This window comes from Planococcus citri, chromosome 3 (genome assembly GCF_950023065.1).
Source record: "Planococcus citri chromosome 3, ihPlaCitr1.1, whole genome shotgun sequence".
Classification (NCBI taxonomy): domain Eukaryota; kingdom Metazoa; phylum Arthropoda; class Insecta; order Hemiptera; family Pseudococcidae; genus Planococcus; species Planococcus citri.
Window position 1 is genome coordinate 30,191,838 of NC_088679.1, and position 20,765 is coordinate 30,212,602.

Below are 20,765 nucleotides of genomic sequence, written 5' to 3' on the forward strand. Positions count from 1 at the left end.
ATTCACCCATCTGATGAATAGCAACAGCTGTAATACAATACTCGTGATCTACTACCATTCTTCGACCCCCCTGACTATTGTTATTGTTTTCGAATACTCATTTACCGATATCTAAATCGAATTTATTTTCCACCGAACGTAAACAATAATTTTTTTCTGCTGAAATCGTAATTCTCCCTCGATGACTGTTTTATTATGTGTTGAGTACGCAATGAAATCGAAAACAATAAAGAATAGTGTTCGTGTATCGTTTTCTAGTGTTTCGACGTGTGTAGCTCTATATTTCTGAGATAGATGAGTTTTGTGGTAAGTTTTGAAGTACTTAGGCCTGTTGTGATTTTTTTTCCTCGTTGTGTTCGGATGTGTTTATGTGAAAATATTTACGTATGAATTTGTTACAGGATGAAGAGATACCGAGTAACGCTGACATAGACGACGTTTGGGAACGTTTCGTCGATCTTTATAAGTTACTAATGTTGAAGACCAAAACGTACGATGATCTCTCTGCCTCGTATTTGGCCTCCGGGGCTGATATACAGATGAAAAGATGCGCATTGGATGCGTTCAGCGAAACCATAAATATGTTTAGGGACCAGCTTAAATTACAAGAGAAGATGCAAAAGGAAGCGCAACCTCACGAAGTCAAAAGGTAAGTAATTTTGGAAGATATTGGATGAACTGTAATTTATTTTTGAGGCAAGATAGAATGATTCTGTGGGGCCTAAATAATCTGATGGTGAATTTTTTACTACGTGGTATTAATATGGTCTGAATCGAGTCAGAGGCGGCTGCTCGAAATTTTTTGGGAGGGAGGAAGGGGAGGTGGAAAAAAGAGGCTGCATGAACCAAAATTGTAAAAGTTTTGCACAAATGAACATTTTTCAATTGATTTGGCTCGTCATTTTTTTCTTTAATTCCTAAAATTATTTTTTTTTTAGAAGTTGATGAATAACAGATTTCAAAAATACCCAAAGATTCTTCAATTTTGAAGATGGGCCAATTTTTTCGAAGAACCTTTTTTGTTCAGCTTCAAAATGTACTCCCTGATGTTGAAACCAGAAAGTTTTATTTAAAATTTGGATTTTTTGGCCTTCCTCGACTTTTTTGAAGAGGAGAACTGGTCCAACATTTTGAAAAAAAATCACGTCATAATCCAATTTATTTTTAATTATTTTTCACGTAGTAATTCAGAATAATTGAAAACGAATTTTAAAAAAAAAACATGGGAACAATTATTGTGCCTCGTACCCCTCTTTTTTCATAGCAGATAAATGGCAATTGATAAAAATAATTGCAACCGGTAGGAAATTTTTCTATAGAAATTAAATTAATGGAACATTGTTCAAAATTCTCAGAATATCTCGAAATGACGTAACCATAAATGGAGGAAAAGACTCGAGCCGAAAACACGTTAATAAATTTTTAAAAATTACGATCATTTTATGCATCGAAATTGACTCCTCGTACCATTCGAAACTTGCAAACCCGGAACTGCAACAATTTTTTTTCACATGGCGATTCAACGTCGTAAGTCATGAGCTGTTTCGAAAGTCAGTTTTTTAAATCGAAATTTAAAACATGATGTCATCAATTTCGAGGAAAATGAATCGAAAAAAAAAGTGTTAGGAAATGATAAATTCAAAATTGAGTTTAAAATAGGTACCCAAAGACGATAAAAAATATACTCTTATTTATGTTTCAAGGTGACAATAAATTGAAAATGAACAAGTATGTAATTAATTACATATAATATGTACAATTTTTCTCGAGAAAATTTAAAAATGAAATCAGAACGACGATTACTCTAGAACGATACCTTGCATAAGAGATTTCTGACGATCGATTAATTTCTTGACGGTTCGCACGATTTGATTCCATAAAACGACCACTTTCCGATGTCTGTACTCTTCGGTCGAATTGCTCGGATAATGGGGCAGGTTTCGTTGTCTCAAATCTACTACAGCTTTAGCCTTAACGTGAACGGTCTCCAAATCTTCGATATCGAAAGGTAACATGCTATTGGTGATGTTTTCGTATTGATTGAACCAATCGTTGGTTCTGCGTAGGATTTCGAAGTATTGCAAATGCAGCGGTCCTTTCCAATGCGATCCTTTGAAAACCCTCTTCCAATACACGTTCTTCTCGCGTCTGGCTAATTCGGCGTAGAATCGCTGTTGGACACCGTGAAATCGAGTGTATATCCTCCAGAACTCGTATTCGTCGCTTTTGTTGTTGCTCAAATCGCGACGAACGCGATGGTGTTTGTCTTCTCGATTGTCGAATAGAGAAGATGGATTGTAAGGTGCGAGGTTATCGTCCGAAAAAGCATAACAATGTGCTCCGCATTGACCGGAAGCTTCGTCTTGGTTAGTGTAGGGTAAAAGTATCAAGAATGTGGAAAATACCAACAGTATCTTACCATAAATTATGCAGATGTTCGGACGCCAGCACATTTCGTGTTTTTTGCTTATTATTATTCGACTTTGGACGATTGAAAAAATTCCATTGGTATCGAAAACTCGAGGAAATGTTCGAGATGAATCCGATATGAAAGTTTGAAGTTTTAGTGTAGGATGCGCCACCGAGATGGGAGTCGAATTGGTACGAAATATCACGACGGTTAGGAGCCAGTCGAAGTATTTAATTACGAAGATGGCTGCTATTGATAGGATTTGTGAATTAGATGTTGATATTTTATTCATTCGTGGTTATCTTTTTGAGCAAATGATTTCTAATGAGCCACGACGATTATGACGAAACGATAAATATCGAAAACTAAGATACGTGCTGTGTTGATTGGGTCATTCGAATTTCATCGTGTAATCTAAAAATGCTTTGATCAATTTAGTGAGAAAATATGCCTCCAAAATGGCCGACTCTAAAGCTCGGCCGAGTATTAATGCAGATATTCGCGTTGACTGGATCATGGACGCCTTTCATCTACTCCGAGAATCTGTACGAAATCAAATTCATCCCTACGGATGGATCGCGCGAAGCACTGGATACGATTTTAATGGCCCCAGAAGAATGCCTACCAATGGAGACATTTTGGCTGAGTAATTCGAGCTCGATGGACACCGAAGGTAATTGCCTGGAATTATGGTCGAAGAAAAACTGCGATGGTGACGTTTTGTATTACGTGTCCAGTGCCAACGATGGAATAAACAGCGTACCGTGGGCGAAATCGGTGAAATTATGCGAAGTTGGTAAACAACCGTCACATCTTATCGTTCGTCGAGGCTTGGTGGAGAATTCGACCGAATATTACTTCTGGTTTTACTTCTCGAAACTGCGAGGACGATCGGTGGTATTCTTGGAAGAGTACAGGAAAGGTGGACCCGGCGGTCACCCTGATTGGGAGACTATCATGGGTGGCAGGAACTGGCAAGGGCCTAGATCAAAGCTGTATCTGAAAGCATTGTATAAGGTTATCAATTTGTTTAAAACGTACACCGATATGGATATGAAATGGTCTAGGTATAGTACCGAAGATCTGGCTAAGTTGAAACAGTTGGCTTCCGATGTGGTTAAATTGAGAGAACTCAAAACCCTCAAGTTCCCTCATACCGATCCGCAGTCCAAAGTGCATGCCAAAATCGTGGAAATCTGGAAAAATATCACCATCACATTGGATAAAGCTTACGAAACTAAATCAAAATACGATCAAGAAGTAAAGCTGGGTAGATCGAAGAAACAGTTCAGTGGAACGACTGAATCCGATGTTACTTTGATGTCGTCTTCGCCAGTTCGGTCGAATGAACGAAGCGAATCTTCCGTTAAAATATCGGTGGTCGATACGACAGCAACCAAAACGACCATTTCGGAGAAACCAACAACCTCGAAGCCGGGAAAGGAGCCTCCATTTGACGAATCTGTTATAAGAATAGTAGATTGAATTGCTGCTCTCTGACCTCAGTTGTTGTTCCTTAGTCAATTTGCCAAAGATCGCGTAATTTTTCCTAGATTTAAGATGAATTAGAATTTTTGTTCTCCGAATATTTAGTATTCTGTTTCAATTTTTATACTCATACTAGATGCTTATTCGTATTCTACTCTACCTCCTCAGAAATGAACATTTTTCTCAGAAATTCGATTTTACATCAAATATAAAGCGTGAATTTTTTCCAATTAATACATAGGTATAGGTACTCAAGAATTTGACGATGTAAAATTTCAATTGAATTTTTTTAAAAGTTACTTGTTTTTTTGAATTTTGTCATTTCATAGCAAACTTAATTAAAAGAATATTAACATAGTTTTATTCAAAGCTTTTGTTTCAAAATTCTATTTTTGAAAGAATTGAGTTGCTCGCAAGGTCAAAGAATCATAGAAGATGAATCGGTCGCGAACGAATTTGAAAAATGAATTTATAAAAATTTATTTAACCGAAAGAAAATTAATAGTTCGCAAATAACTCGAAAAATCACGAGTAAATATTAATCTTTTGAGAACGAATCCAAGAATCATTTTCCATAATTTTCAAGAGATATTGTAAGATTTCGTTGAATCATTCGCAAACAACATTCTAGGATTTTTCTCATGAACAAACAATGAAGTCTCAATATGTTCAAGGAATCGGATTTCAAATTGATCGTTCGCGAACGACGAATCATTTGCGAATGACTGAATAGAATAATTCCATTTTCTAGATGATTCATTTGTGAATAACGAAGTTCAAGGTTTCATCTTAACGAGCAATAGGTCAATATTTGAATCAGCCGTTCGTAAACAACTAAGAAAGTAGAGACGTAGGGAGGAGGAGGGGGGGGTGAATTTTTTTTTCAAAAGGCTAAAACTAAAAATAATAATTTTTCTATGATTCATTCACAAACTATGAATGAAGATTCGATGAATCAATCTCTGGATAAATCGTTTGCGAGTGATTTGAATGAGCCGCAACTGAACAGATACGAATTGCGGAATTGATAACAATTGACTTGAAGAGGAAGACTTTCTGAATGAATCATTCGTGAACGACGTTCAGTTTCATCTCAATGAACAAACTCCTAATGTTGGTAATATTTCGGTTTCTTAATCAATCGTCGCAAATGACCGAAAAGATTATTCTCAGAGGAATCGTTTTGCAACTTACATTTTGAAAAATTATTTTTCAAAAATCCATATTCAAAATGATCGTTTAGTTTACAAGTGATTCCAGAAGCCACTAATGAACTGAGTGATCGAATCTTTTACGAATGACCGAAAAGAATCATTTCTGGATTAATGATTTTCGCTGACGACATTCTAGGAAAGAGAACTAATTCTCGATCTTGGTAGTATTTTGAGTGTATCGATTTTTGAACGAATCGTTCGCGAACGAGGAACGTCTGAAGAGAAGGAATCTTTCACGAACGACTTGAAAGAATCATTTTTTGAATAAAATTATTATTCTCAAACAATGCTAGAAGATTCAGTGAGTCAATTTACGAATACGAATGAATCGTTCGTGAACGACTCGAAATGCTACGGATAAAAAGGGAACGAATCTTTTACTAATTACTGTGAAGAATTATTCCTAAACGAATCATTCGTGAACAACGTTTAAGGGTCTATTTCAATGGACAAACTGTTGGTCTCAGTGAGTACATATTTTCAAGGAATCGATTTCTAAATTAATAGTTCGCGAACGATTCAAAAAACCAGCGATGAACGATACTTTCGCCCTTTTTTGGAATCATTCTTGAATAATGGTTTGAAGATTCAAATATTCAATTATTAAAATTTCCAAACCTATCGTTCGCAAATCACGATAGAACGACTCGAAGAAAGAGTCACGACTGAAAGGTGAACGAATCTTTTCATGATGACAGAATATATTAATCACTTCTTGGCGAATCATTCGTGAACGAAATGCAGGGTTTTTGTTTCAATAAGCAAACTCTTGGCCTTTGTGATATTTTCAATTTATAAACCAATCGTTCGCGAACGATTTGAAAAATCAGGAGTGAACGAATCTTCAATGAACGACTAAAAAGAATCATTTTTCTATGAATATTATTCATGAACAATATTTGATAATTAATTCAATGAATCGTTCGCGAATGACTGAAAAAACTGGGAGTGAATATGATTTTAATTGATTCATTTGTAAACGAATCGTTCGCGAACGTCTTTTGTATATATTTTTCGATCAAATAATGAATAGAGAAAATTCATTTTCAATTTTTCTTTTTATGAGAATAGAATGAAGAAAGGCTCGAAATTTCTTTTCAATGGGAAGAGGCACGTGAGGGAATTTTTCAAAAAATGTAATCAAAAGCATCCTATGGCTGAATTTTTACATATTAGACATTTTTCTCTGGTGAATTTTTGCTATTTTGATCATATTGAAATATGTATTCGTAAATTGCAATCTATAGGTGTTCTGATTTGACGTTGATGGTTTGAATTTTCAATGATATAACGAAATAGTTTTGAACATTATTCGAAAAAAATATAAATATCATACTTATTCTACTTGCATCATCAGTTATTTTAATTACAATTTAAAAATATCTACAATCGATCAAACGATGAAGTTTAATCAGGTGATAGTGTACCTCAGCAGATTTCACTTCCCTCCCCTCTCCCTCCCTCTCATCCGGTGGCTAATTCGTCGAATGACGTACTTTATAGAACCAATGTCGTCATTACCAGGGGTGCGTGAATAATACGGTGTAAAAATAATACGATTAGGGAAGAAGAGTGAAAAAAATGAGTGTTTTTGACACTCGTATTTATCGTATATCTGCGTAATCGAACCGATGATATGCTTAATTTAACTCTGTATTATTTTAATTCTCATTCGAGCGTATTTATGATTATTTTTCCAGTATGTTAAGCAATGTCGTCATGTTACGCCAACGTTTAAAGAATATGGAAGAAAACCGCGAACAACTGGAAGACACGTTAAAGGAACAAGTGGCATTTACGCGGACCCTGGAACGCGAATTAATCACCTTGAAGCCGGAAGTTATATCGTTATTTAAACAAAAAGAGCGAGCCGCATCGTAAGTACATACTTTATCTACCTATCTATCTATTTGTCCACATATGTAGACGTAGTGGTGGTAATTTATCTACGCGATTATGAATGTGTACCTCTATGTGAGGTTATATAATGATGGTCGCCAGAAAAGTATACCGTGTGATTTATTTTTACCTATTGATTTGTTTTGTTTGCGAACAGGTGGCTTTTGTCGCACGGCGTTAAATTACAAAGAATCCATCAAATGCTGGCGGGTAATACGCTCACGTTGCATAATTTAAATATCGACGCCGATAGGCCGCATACCTTCGAGGCGACCTGGTTCCTTGAGAAGTGTACGAGAGCTGACGCCGAAAAATTACTGCAAGGAACACCTGTCGGCACTTTTTTAATCAGACCGAGTCGTACTGGTCAATACGCGTTGTCTATTTCGTAAGTATCACCTTGATTTGTGTCGATTTTCATGTTCTTGTTTAGGACTTGAACTTTTTTTTCGCTCCCATCGTCAAAAATTGTTTGTTCTTAGTTTAAAAAAAAAAATTAGCCCCTCGATTGAAAATTAATTGCTATCGGTGACCTTCAACGTTGGGAAAAAACATACAAAAATGAAATGAGAAATTCTGTGTGAATAGCTCTCAATTTTAAATTTTCAGAAAAAAGCATCCTCGTTTACAAAGCTAGTATGTCGATGTTCTTGTGGAGAGCATATTTTCAAAATTGACAAAATTGAAAAAAAAATGAATAGAAGTCAGGGGAAGATTTTTTAAAAATTGCTCTTCAAGAAAAAAACACCTTTCTCCCAGTCTAAGATGTAATTTTGGTCTCTGTGCAAAGCTACCTTTAGTTTTTTTTTCAATTAATAAAAATAATAATTAAAAATTTTTTTTTGAAGTTTTGTGTTGAAATTCCCCCTAAACTAGTCAAATTAATTTCTTTTTTTTTCAACTGAAGACTTTTCACTAATGGATCGAAATTGAAGAGTGATATTCCAAAACTCGGTTTGTCCATTTTCACAACTTTTCAGGAGAGAGGAAAAACAGTTTCCCTTTAAACGGGTAAATTGGATTTTTAGGCGAGCTTAGCACTTTATTTGGGTGGACTTATGATGTAGGAGTGTAGGTATACATTTCATCCACTGAATACTGCTGAAAAAATTTCAATAAAAATGGACAAAGCGCGTTTTGGAACATTATTTTTTTTTTAATTTTTAGTGAATTGGCTATTTAGGTGAGTTTAACACCTCATTTTGGTAGGTTGATGATGTAGGAATGTGAGTTAATACTTCATCTACCAAGTACCACTGAAAACCCAACTTTGATAAAAATGGACAAAGCGAGTTTTGGAATATCACTCTTCAATTGTTTAAAAAATCAGATTTTTTTTTTTTTGAAAATGAAATGGAGTTATCTAGATAGAGCAATTCTGGCGCAGATAAGTACAGACAATTTTTAAAAAAATTTCTTTCGTATTTTTATCCAAAATGTTTTCCAACTTGCGATGTTTTGTGCGGGAGGACCAAAAAACTGCATCTAAGTTTTGCGTTTTTGCATAAAATTGCAAATAAAATCGCTTTTTTACCAAATATAGCCATAAAGACGAGTTTTTTTTGCAAATAATTGATTCAAGTTTTCGATCTTAGCCAAAAATCCCTGCCTTTTTGCTAAAATTATCAAGTCTCGCTTTTTGCCCCCCCCCCTCCCAAAAACAGCAAAAAAGTCTTACCTTTCATCAAAATTGCATCCATAATTGAATGGTGCTTTTCAAGAAGGTCCTATCGACAAAAAACTGGTTTTGAGAAAAACGCATTTTTATATTTCAGTGTTTTGCCATTTTGGTTTAAAATGATATAGCGAGCTCCGGTTTTTTTTGTTGAATAGAAGCATCTTTCCACTATTTATTTCCTGCGTAGTAATTTTTTTTCCACCACCAACATTTCCATGGGAGCGCTTTACAAAAGAGACCTCGATAGGACCTTCTTGCGGTTATTCACCTAAAAATCGATTTTATTCCTTCTCAAACCCACCAAAAACATGAAATAGTCACTCTTGAGTAGTAATTTTCAACGCAGAATTCAAATTTTGAGTCAATTTTGCCCCTCGACCCCCAGGGGGGGTGGTACCAAATGAAAATTTGGGGAAAATGTGAAAAAATCGAGTATAGTGTCAAAATCTTGATACTTTGAGTTGAAAACTACGATTTTTGAGTCAATTTCCCTCGTAGCCCCCCAGGGGGGTGGTACCAAATGAAAATTTTTGGGAAAATGTGAAAAAATCGAGTATAGTGTCGAAATCTTGATACTTTGGGTTAAAAACAACGATTTTTGAGTCAATTTCCCTCGTAGCCCCCCAGGGGGGGTGGTACCAAATAAAAATGCGAAGAAATCGAGTATAGTGTCGAAATCTTGGTACATTTGGGCTGAAAACCCGATTTTCGAGTCAATTTTGTCCCTCGGCTTCCGGGGGGAGGGGTGTGGTACCTAATCAAAATTTAGGATAAAAGTGAAAAAATTGAGTACTTTAATGTAATATCTTTAATACTGTAGGGCAGAAGTTTCTTCCGCCAGCATTCCCCAAAACGACGAATATGAAAAATTATGCATTTTAGTGTATGTAAAACAACTGCGATCGATTTACCTGCGGAAACCTGCGAAAATCTGTATCATCTCATACTTTAGCCATGCATGTGTGAGTGCGCACTCGATTTTTTCACTGTTTTCCCCAAATTTCGATTTGGTACCACCCCCTTCCTCCCTGGCGTGCGAAGGACAAAATTGGCTCGAAAATCGGGTTTTCAGCCCAAATGTACCAAGATTTCGACACTATACTCGAGTTTTTCGCATTTTTATTTGATACCACCCCCCCTAGGGGGCTACGAGGTAAATTGACTCAAAAATCGTTGTTTTTAACCCAAAGTATCAAGATTTCGACACTATACTCGATTTTTTCACATTTTCCCCAAATTTTCATTTGGTATCACCCCCCCTTGGGGTCGAGGGGCAAAATTGACTCAAAATTTGAATTCTGCGTTGAAAATTACTACTCAAGAGTGCCTTCTGGTATAGTTGTGATCAACCATTTCGGAGAAGAAGGTAATGCGCGCATTTTCCAGTTGCGTTTCCTAGCCAACTTCATATAGCTGCTGTTTGTGAACAACACCACATGGAGCGCTGCGGTTTGCACCATCTTGTGTAGAAAACGTCAGAGATTCAAATTTCATGAACTCCTCAAAAAGGTCCTATCGGTCGATAGGACCTTCTTGAAAAGCACCATTCAATTGTCGTTTTTCGTTAAAAATTTCTAAAAATTGTCGCCTTTTTGCAAAAATTTGCAAAAAATCTCATTTTTAAAAAAATGCGTAAAAGTCTCGCTTTTCTTTCTGAAATTGTCAAAAGTCACATTTTTAAAAGTTCTGTAAAGTTTTTTTTTCACCAAAAATTTCTAAAAAGTCCTTTCTTTTGCTATAATTGTCAAAGTTTCGCTTACTTACAGCTGAAAAATGGTAAAATTCATCTTAAAAATATTATTAATTTTTGGTAAAAAATTTTAAAAGTTGCACAAAAATTTTGCTTTTTTTTCCAAAAAATGGCCCAGTCTTGTTTTTTTTTACTAAAAATTTCCAAAAAGCCCCGCTTTAAAAAAAAATCACTGACAGAAAATTTCTTTTTTTCGTCGAAAATTCCTAAAAAAAAAAACCTCATTTGCTAGAATTGTCAAAGTTTTGTTTACAGCTAAAAATAATAAAAATTTATTTCATAAAATTGGTAATTTTCTGTAAAAAATTTCAAAAAAAAACTCAATTTTTCAAAATTTGCCCAAGAAGGCTCACTTTTGTGCCATAAATTTCCATAGAATTTCGCCTTTCTGTAGAATATTGTCCAAGTATAACTTTTTGCCAAAAATTGAAAAAAGTCTCGATTGTTAATTGTTGAAAATTGCCAAAGATCCTAATTTTTTACTGAAATTGCCCCAGTTTCAATCCAATTTTATTTTTAAATTTTAATTGAAATATTTTGCTCATTTATAACATTTTTGGTTACATTTTTTGAACTTTTTTAGTTGCTGTAGTTGGGTACTTATTTTTGAAAAAATTGAGTATGTGCTCTGAAACTGCCAAAAATGACTAAAATGACAATTTTCAACATTTTTAGGGAATTTGACTCCTCTTCCACTTATTTTGATACCTGTACAAAACTTCTGGAAATGAAACGATTTATGACAGAGAAATGTCACATAAAATCATAAAATCATTTCACCCCCCCCCCTCCCTCCCAAATTAAGAGGTCATAGAATAGAATATGGTTTATTTTGCATTACACTTGGCGATGCTAAATTACTAATAATAATAATTCGTGTTTGATTTTCGCCTTTGCAGATGTAACGGAACGGTTAATCACTGTATCATTTACCAAACCCCTCGTGGATACGGATTCGCCGAACCTTACAATATCTACGACTCGTTGAAATCGTTGGTGCTGCATTATTCGCAGAACTCGCTGGAAGAGCATAACGACGTACTTACCACAACATTGGCGCATCCAATTTACGAAGATCGTTTCACCACCGGCGGTATTCCGGAAGAAAGTAATTACGTTAAAGTAAACATAAACAGCGCTAAATGACAAACAAATTCTGACAACAAATACAGTTGTCAGAATCTAACGCTCGCTGATTTACTTTTATTTCAAGAATGAGAGGGTTTTTTTTTTGTTCACACCTTATTCTTAACGTATGTATTGTACCTATGTGACGTACTAAGACGTAGATGTACGATTGTACGAGTAGTATTTTTTACTTCCAGTAAGTGATACGGCCTTACGACTCGACCTGGGGTAAAAATGTGCAAGAAAGAGAAAGAAATCAAGTGACACGTGTTTCATAATAATTTTGGTGGTCGTTATTGTTGTTGTGTTTTTTTTTTTCGTTCTTAAATATTTTTTTTTGTCTTGTTGTAACCGTTGTGTTCTCCCTTATATATCCGTATGTGTTTCAAGATACCGTCGCCCCCATCGAGGCATCATCGACGTGTATTTGTTTTTCAAAAATATATAAACGTCGAGTTATATCCGGTTGTGATAAATAATCGTCGCGTGAGTGTGTTTGTTGTGTGAGTGTACCTACACCGGTGTAATTATTATATACGTGTGTCGTTTTTTTTCAAATTATTATTTTTTTCGAATTTTTCACGAGTTCTGGTAACGTTAGGAGGAGGGATTGATTAAATCAATCGCAAATGGAATCTGTGTCGATTGGACGAAATGTTTTGTTTGTTTTAAAAAATTGACCAATTTTGGTGTGGAAGGGGGCTGGTTCCGTGCAGCTGAGCTCTTCGTAGGGAAACTGATATTAATCAAAATCTGTAATTTTTGTAATTTCTTTGCGAATGTTTTAAAAATTCGTTGTCAAACGTCAAAATTTGAAAAAATTATTTCAAAAAAGTGCCCGGTGAAGAATTTTAATGAATAATTATCTTTAAAAAAGATAAATCAATTTATTTGTCATGATTCTTGAAAAAGCTGTTGATGGACATTTTCGTCAAAAAGTTGAAAAAAAATAAAAATTTTGGAAATGAGCGTCGAAAAACGAAAAAGTTGTTGAAATATTGAAATTGAGAAATATGAGCATAATCAAAATGAAAAAATAGAGGAAGGGAATTTCGGACCCCCTGGATGAATTTATTTCGAAATTAACTTCATCCAAAATTAACAATGGAACTCGAGTCTTCAATGTTCTATTATTGTTATTTTTATATTTCTGTATAAAGAGGGGGCTCGGACGAGGGGAATTTGTGATATTTCTGTAAAATTGACGAAGAAAATCAATTCAATATTTCAACTATCTCTTTTGCGGGGGGAGGGGGAAGGACAGAGTGAAAAAGTAGGCGAAAAATAAAGATTTTATTTTATAGTCCCCTTGAAGCAAAAAATTTGCAACTTTTTTATTTAAAAAAAAAATGATTTTTGTCGATTTTTTTAATCTTTTGCATTTTAATTTTGTTTCTAACGAATATTTTTTCGAACTAATGTTATAATGTTCTCAATTTCTTCGCTTTTATTTCATCAAATGATCTTTTATTGAAAAAAAAAACATTGAAACTGTTTTTTTTAAATAAATTTGGAGGCTGCAGAAATGCAAAATAATTTCTAAAAGACAAGCAGGAATTTTTTGAGGCGGAAAACTAAGTTTTTGAAGTTTCAGAAATTTGCCATAAATAAAATGAACGAACCCAAACTATTGATAATTTAGTATTAGGGAACTTCTTGTTTTGCATCCTCTCCCCCCCCCCCCCCCCCGAAAAAATCAACACATTTTTCACTGAAAATTAAAATTGATTTGGTAGTCATTTTTTTATGGCTACAATTTGTTTACCAATAATTCACACTTTTCCACTAATTGATAATTTTTTTCTTCAACTGTGGACTTATTTTATTTTACGAAAAATTGTTACATTTTTTCACCAAAAGTTGTCATTATTTTCACCAAAATTGTCTTTTTTTCGAAATTTCTTTCTTCTTGTAGGAGTTGAATAATAAGAATATTATCATTTCCTTGAAAATCTCTACCCAAAATCATCATTTTTTTCAAAAAACAAAAAAAATTAATCTTTTTTCAAAGATAAAAAAAAATTATTTTTTTTCTAAGAAAGATAAAAAAATTAATTTTTTTAAAAAAACAAAAACCAATCAATTTTTTTTAAAAAACAAAAAAAATCATTTTTTTTAAAAAAACAAATAAATCATTTCTTTAAAAAAACAAAAAAAATCATTTTTTTTAAAAAAACAAAAAAAATTAATTTTTTTCCAAACACAAAAAAAATTAATTTTTTCAAAAACAAAATAAATCTTTTTTTTAAACCAAAAAAATAAAAAAATTTCTAACCACAAAAAAAGTTTTTAAAAAAACAAAAAGTTGTTTTTTTTGAGGAGGGAGCAGGAAAGGATGTAAAAACTGAAAACGTTTCATTTTTGTGTTTTTTCTAGAAAAAAAGTCATGCAAAGCCTTATAACAGTCATGCATTTGAATATCAAAAGTTTGTTAGACGGTCTGTTTTTTCAAAAATGATTTAAAAATTTTAGAGTTCAGTTCCACGTCTCACCTTTGCGCCCTTTTTCATTTCAAAAGTTGAAATTTTAGAATTTGAATCTCAAAATTATCATTGACGGTCTGGTATTCCAGTTTTATGCAGAAGAACCCGATCGTCGATTTTAATTCCACTATTTGCGATTGATATTATCATTTTAATTTACGTATTAAAAATATTTTTAAATTTCAAATCAATACTCATCTTCGGTTGGAATAATAGGGTAATTTTTGACGATTGAATATTCCACTGGTAGAATTTTATTGACGTAACCCTAACGAGTAATTTTAAACGTTATTTTATTACCTTTTTTTTTAATTTTGAAAAAAATCAACAATGTCTTTCGTTAACATCTTACACTATAATTTTTAATGGATTTTTTTCAAATATTTCAAAATAAGTTTGTTTAATTTTTAAGATCTCAATTTTAAAATTAACATCACCTTTTTTTATCTACGTAAAAAAAAGTTGGTTTATAGTCAAACGTGGTGTGGCGCGAGTTTTAAAACTGAAAAAGTGAATGAAAATTTTGAACAAGAAAACGAGTCAAGTCTGTCGATGATGTGGTTATTATAAGGAAGTATTTATCGATGCCAGTGATAATTTTATTGTTTCTTACTTGGTAAGATTATAATTGTTGGGCTGTTAAGCGTTATTAATTTTATACATACAAAGTGATCGTTTCAATGTGAGTATATATTGCTTAAGTGCATTTTACAGTTGGGGGGAAAATTGAATACATTAATTACCTACAAAATGAAAATACATATTACGTGTATATACTATAATCAGTTAACGAGACTTTTTAGCTGTGTATAGAATTTTACAACGATTTGTGAAAACGTTATCGCGCTTTTTTTTAACTTGTTGTTTGTATTTTAAGAATCGATTTGTTTGTTTTTTTACGCGTATTTTTTATACCTATGCTTTGTTTTGATTATTTTTTTATGTATATTTTGTTGATCATTATATGGAGCGGAGGAGTAGCATGACTCGTGGTAGTAGATGAGCTATCGGCGTAATATATTTTTTTCAATTTTTGGACTAGTCTTTGTGTTGTAGGATGTTGTAGTATGTACGAGTTATGCGGAGTTTTTATTATATTATATATCGTGTCGGTCTACCTCTCTCGAATGTTATATTGAAGTATTAGATTTAACTTTTTTTATGTAAGTTTTTTTGTTGAACAATATTGTTTACTTTTTTATGTATATTGTTTTTTTTCTCTTCTTCTTCTTCTACTTCTTTTTTTTTTTTTTTGTTCTTTCGTCTCTCTTTTTTTTTTTGTTTTTGTACGGGAGGGTATTTATGTTTTCTGTGCCATAATCGCCGCGTTTTTTTGAAACAAGAAAAACAAAAAATTGACGAGATGTGTTCAACGTAAAAAGGTGATTTATTTTTTAAAGCTCTTATATTTTCCAACTGCCGGGGGTTTGATTTTCAAAGAACGCCATATTGAGCTTGCGAATCGCTGTTATTTTGTTGAAAAAAATAATATAAAAAATTCCAAGATGAATCCAAAGGGTGTGAGTTTAAAACACGATTTAATTATATTCAGTTCCTATGATACTTTTATGGTTTTTATTTTCTTTTGTTTCTCTGTCGTATATTTTTTTTTGTGTCGCGTTGGATGTGTACTTTCATTGTTCTCGAGAAGCTTTTATATATCTGAAAAGTATCGAGAACTGATTTTTAAATCGTTCGGTATTTTATAAGCGCATTATAACAGCGGTCTTAATGTTTAGGACACGATTTGTATATTATTATATATCTTGTTATCGATGTGCGATTAATACGAATATGTAGGTATTATCTCTGTTCATATATGTTACATTTTTTTCTGTCTTTTTTTTTTGTATTACCAGCTTCAATGGAAATAAATTATTTCGCTTTTATTACACGTGAAGTTGAGTTTTATTTTAAAGGATTGATCCTACAGTGGGAGTGGGGGGAGAGCTGAAATGAGCGTTGAAATTCAAGTGAATATCGTAAAAATGTCGAAGTCGTTATCAGCAATCTCAAATAGGTGTAAATCTGCATTTTAAGACATCAGAAAACATCTGAATAAATGAATTCCCAGTGAACAATCAATATTTTAATCACGTTTGGCAACTCGATTAACAAGCTTCTGGTTTAGGTGACATTCAGCGCCCTCTATGTCGATCAACTCGGAATACTAGTCTTGACTCTTGATTTAAAATTCAAGAAATCGATGGGTGAACAGCGCCATCTATCGAAATAAAACTGAAACTTCGTTCTGTTTTTTTTTAAAACGAAGTTGAAAAATTGATGAAATGAGAGCTAGATATGCGCGTGGCGCTATCTCTCAGATATGCAATGAACTAAGTCGAGAAAGAGCATTGAAAAACGATTTCTCTAATACTCTTTTTCTAGTTAGTTCCTATATGTATATTCGGAAAGATAGCGCCACGCGCATATCTAGCTCTCGTTTCGCCACTATTCGCAGTTGACAGTCCCAATAGATAGCGCTGCTACGAGCAATGAAACTAGGATAACATTTTTCATTACATGTATTCTTATGGGAGATTTGCGATTTTCAAAAATTAATTAAAAATCGTGTAATTATTGTAGGAGTGTAATTTTTACATCAAATGAATGTTTAATTCTTCTACTTTTTGAGAAAATTTATTACAATTTCTTAAACATTGTTTTTCTTGTGAAAAAATTGCTTTGCACTTCCTATGTTTTTCAGCATTTCAGGATACAATAAACAATGCAAATACGTTGTAAATGCGGTGCAATTTTTTTGCAAGAAAAACCATGTTTAAGAGATTGTAATAAATTTTCTCAAAAAGTAGAAGAATTAAACATTCATTTGAAGTAAAAATTACACTCCTACGATAATTACACGATTTTTAATTAATTTTTGAAAATCGCAAATCTCCCATAAGAATACATGTAACGAAAAATTATATCCTAGTTTCGTTGTAGTTCTGTTTCGACCGCTAGATGGCGACTACTTTGCTGTCAAGTGCGAATGGTGGACTGGTTTTCGTAAAATTTCACCTGGATTACTTCATTTTAAAGCTTATATGTAGATTGCGCTAGGAATATAAAAATCGGAACATGTTCAGTTTTAATGACATAGAGAGCGCCAATTTCATGAACAATTTGTAGATTAAGCTGTCTATATACAGGGTGTTGAATAAAACGTGGGCAATAATTTCATAATAGATGCAAGGGCTTAAAACCATTTTGGATTTTATTGGTTGTTGTGGTAGGTGGTTTTTAAAGGACTCAAAAATAATGGTTTTTGGTTATGGTTTCTGAATTGGTTTTTCAATCACAGTTTTTCTGGTTCTGGTTTTGAAATGGTTTCAATTTTTTTTTAATATGGTGTGGATGTGGTTTTGGTTTTGTAATAATACTTTTTTTTTTGGTAGTGGTGGTTTTTGATATGAAAAACCATTTCAAATTTTCAAATGGTTTTCTTGGTTGTGGTGGTTTTGATATCAATCAAAAAATTTTTGAATTTTCAAATAAAACCAAAAACAAAATTAAGGTACGAGTATTGTCTGATTTGAGACCAAAAAACTGTACGATATATCAACAAACGTCGAAATATCTGACTCAATATTGAAATGCATCAACCAATTCGACTGACTAAAAAACATAACGACTTTAATAAAATAAATGAAAATATTTATTTTAACAGGTCGTTGACCTAAATCAACAGACCAAACGATTATACAAAAAGAGCAAACGCTCGATGACTTTCTTATACGATGAACAAATCAATATTAACGCGAACGAACTTATTAACTAACGAAAACAACGAAAAAACAACGATAATTTAACAGCCAACAGTTTACGCGATTTTACGAAAAGAACAAAATTTCATTAAAAACATAACCAGCGATATTTAGAATTCGCGAAACGATTTTTATTTTTATTTAAAAATAAAAACTAAAAATTACCGAGCATAAACGTTACGGTTACGTTACCAATTTTGCCAACACCCCACCATAAAAATATTTTAACTAACACGCGTACCACTAAATAAAACGAAAAACTTGTTGCTTCTTATCAATACCGGTGTTTGTAAACACTACGATTAAAATAAAAATATTTTTACAGCAAAATTTAGCTTAAATAATACTAAAATCGACTCGAACACTAAAGTTTAAACGCGATACAATATTTTACACAAACGTTCGAAGATCGTACGGGTAGTGGCTTTCGTTAGCAAATCGGCCAGTTGATCTATCGATGAAATCTTTTGAAGATAGATCACATTTTTCAAAATCAAGTCGCGAATATGGTGATAACTGACATCGATATGTCTGGTACGTTTTGATTCGACCGTATTCGCAACGGCAATCGCTGCATTCGAATCGCAATACACCGGTACGGTGTCAATACGAACTTCTAATTCGACAAACAGATTTCGCCAAGCCAAGACTTCCTTTCCAGACGTACTTAACGCAACATATTCAGCTTCGCACGACGAAAGACTAACACAATTTTGTTTCTTGACTACCCAGTCAATTACGTTGCCATAGTGCAGTACGAAAATTCCAGATGTTGACTTCCTATCTAAACTATCACCGGCGAAGTCCGAATCTACGTACACTCTTACAGAGTGTTTATCGACTACTTCAGGTATTACGTAGGTAAGTTTCACGTCTAACGTACTACGTAAATACCTTAAGATACGCTTGCTGTATTCGAATAGCTCCTTATTTGCCAAGTGCTGGTATCTGCTTAGGAAGTTTACAGCAAACGCAATATCAGGACGTGTTCCTCTTGCAATGTAACTTAAACTTCCTAAGAGACCACGCACTTTGGTTTCGAAACGTTTATCGAGCTTGAGATTTGTAATCTTCAAGTTCGGTTCCATAGGAGTCGAAATACTATTCGAATTAGACAGCCCGTAATCATTAACTAACTGTTCGATATATGAATTTTGATGAATTTCTAAACGATCTTTACTACGATTAATTTCCATTCCAATGAATTTCTTGCATTGTTCCAGGTCTCTAATTCCAAAACGTTCATTCAGTCGCTTAACTAACCACTCGATAAGACGATCATCACACCCAGTGATAAGAAAATCGTCGACATAGACTACGAACACACACCGAAGAGGATTTTCCGAATCATAGTAGACACATGGATCTACTTTGCTTCTGGAAAAACCCAACGAAAGTAAGTACGAATTTAGCTTAGCGTTCCAGGACTTCGGACTTGTTTTTAGACCATATAACGATCTCTTCAAAACGTATACTACTCCTTTTTCTTCGTTAGTCCCTTTCGGTGGATTAAACATCACATTTCGATTAATGTCACCGTTCAAGAACGCTGTGCTAACATCTAATTGGCGTAATTGCCAACGATTTACTACCGCTAGATTTAACATCGATCGAATTATCGGTTGGTTTGGGGTTGGCGCGTATATTTCATCTAGCTCGTAAAAATGACTATCTTTAAAACCTCGTAAAACCAATCGCGCTTTATACTTCACCCCACCATTCGAGTTGATTTTCTTTTTCAATACCCATTTGCTATCTACCTTTGAATAATTTTCACCTTTTACGCTACTTTCAGAGACCGGATACCAAACGTCTTTTACTTTCATCGCCTGTAATTCTTCGTCGATTGCTACCTTCCAGTACTTCGCTTCTGGACCGTTCAGAGCTTCTTCGTACGATAAATCATCGACGCTAGCCAATGCAAAATCAGCAAAATCGTCGGATCGATCGTCGGTAGCTGAGGTATCAATCATACTACGATCAACGTGAATTTCACCGCTACGTTCGGCTTCGCTCAACTCATCTGGGTTTACCCAAGATGAGCACCCAGGAGCTGGCTCTACCGAACTACGTACATCTTGCTGATTCGTAGGTATGATATCTACGTCATTTATACTTACAGTTACAGACGTTTTTATCAAATGATCGTTGATGATATCATGTATCTTACGCGTTTCATCGACTTCTACGCAACTCGAATTTGTAAACTTGTTTCGTAAAACATCGTACAATACATAACCTGTCTCTGTAAAACCTAACAACACCATATCTAACGACTTCTCATCGGTTTTCTTTCTCTTTTCAGGCGGTACAAGAACTCGTGCTACGCTTCCAAACAATCTCACTCTCGATAAATCCGGCTTTCGGCGATTCCACAGCTCGTACGGTGACAAATCGTTCAAGGCAGAATGCGGTAAACGATTGTACACGTAGTTTGCCGTGTATGCAGCGTAAAGCCAGAATTTATTCGTTAATCCGCCTTCAAATAACAAAGCTCGCATTTTTTCTTGGATGGTTCTGAAAAAACGCTCGACGGTACCGTTATGCTGCTTCTCGTACGGCTCACTGTTCTGCATAGATATGCCCTTTTCGTCGACAAACTCTTTAAAGGTACCTCCGATAAACTCACTAGCGTTGTCGCACCTTATACGCTTCACTTTCGTATTCCATAACGTTTCACTAATATTAACATATTTTTTTAGGTAGGTACCTACTTCACTTTTACTTCTCATTCCGAACGTTACTCCCCATCTCGTACAGTCATCTACGAAGCCAATCAAATATCGCTCGCCTTCTAGTCCTTCTGTAATAGGACCCATTACGTCAATATGAACAAGATCGAGCGGATTCGGATACCTATACCTACTTGAATCGTAGGTATGTTTCTTTTGTTTTGCTTTACAGCAAATTTGACATTGATTAAAAGGTGGACAATCACATCCACGTAA

At 34.0% G+C, this 20,765-nt stretch overlaps 1 protein-coding gene across 2 annotated transcripts in view; it reads left to right on the forward strand.

Moving 5' to 3' along the window:
* The window catches only part of Pi3K21B (phosphatidylinositol 3-kinase regulatory subunit alpha), a 321,424-nt gene extending 305,482 nt beyond the window's left edge, over nt 1-15,942 (forward strand). For both annotated transcript variants that reach the window (XM_065358072.1, XM_065358073.1), the window contains 4 exons: nt 402-649; nt 6,813-6,989; nt 7,169-7,399; nt 11,339-15,942. In XM_065358072.1, the coding sequence (XP_065214144.1) occupies nt 402-649; nt 6,813-6,989; nt 7,169-7,399; nt 11,339-11,585 (903 nt within the window). In that variant the 3' untranslated portion in view covers nt 11,586-15,942. The remainder of the gene's footprint in view (nt 1-401; nt 650-6,812; nt 6,990-7,168; nt 7,400-11,338) is intronic.
* The last annotated feature ends 4,823 nt before the right edge of the window (nt 15,943-20,765 follow it).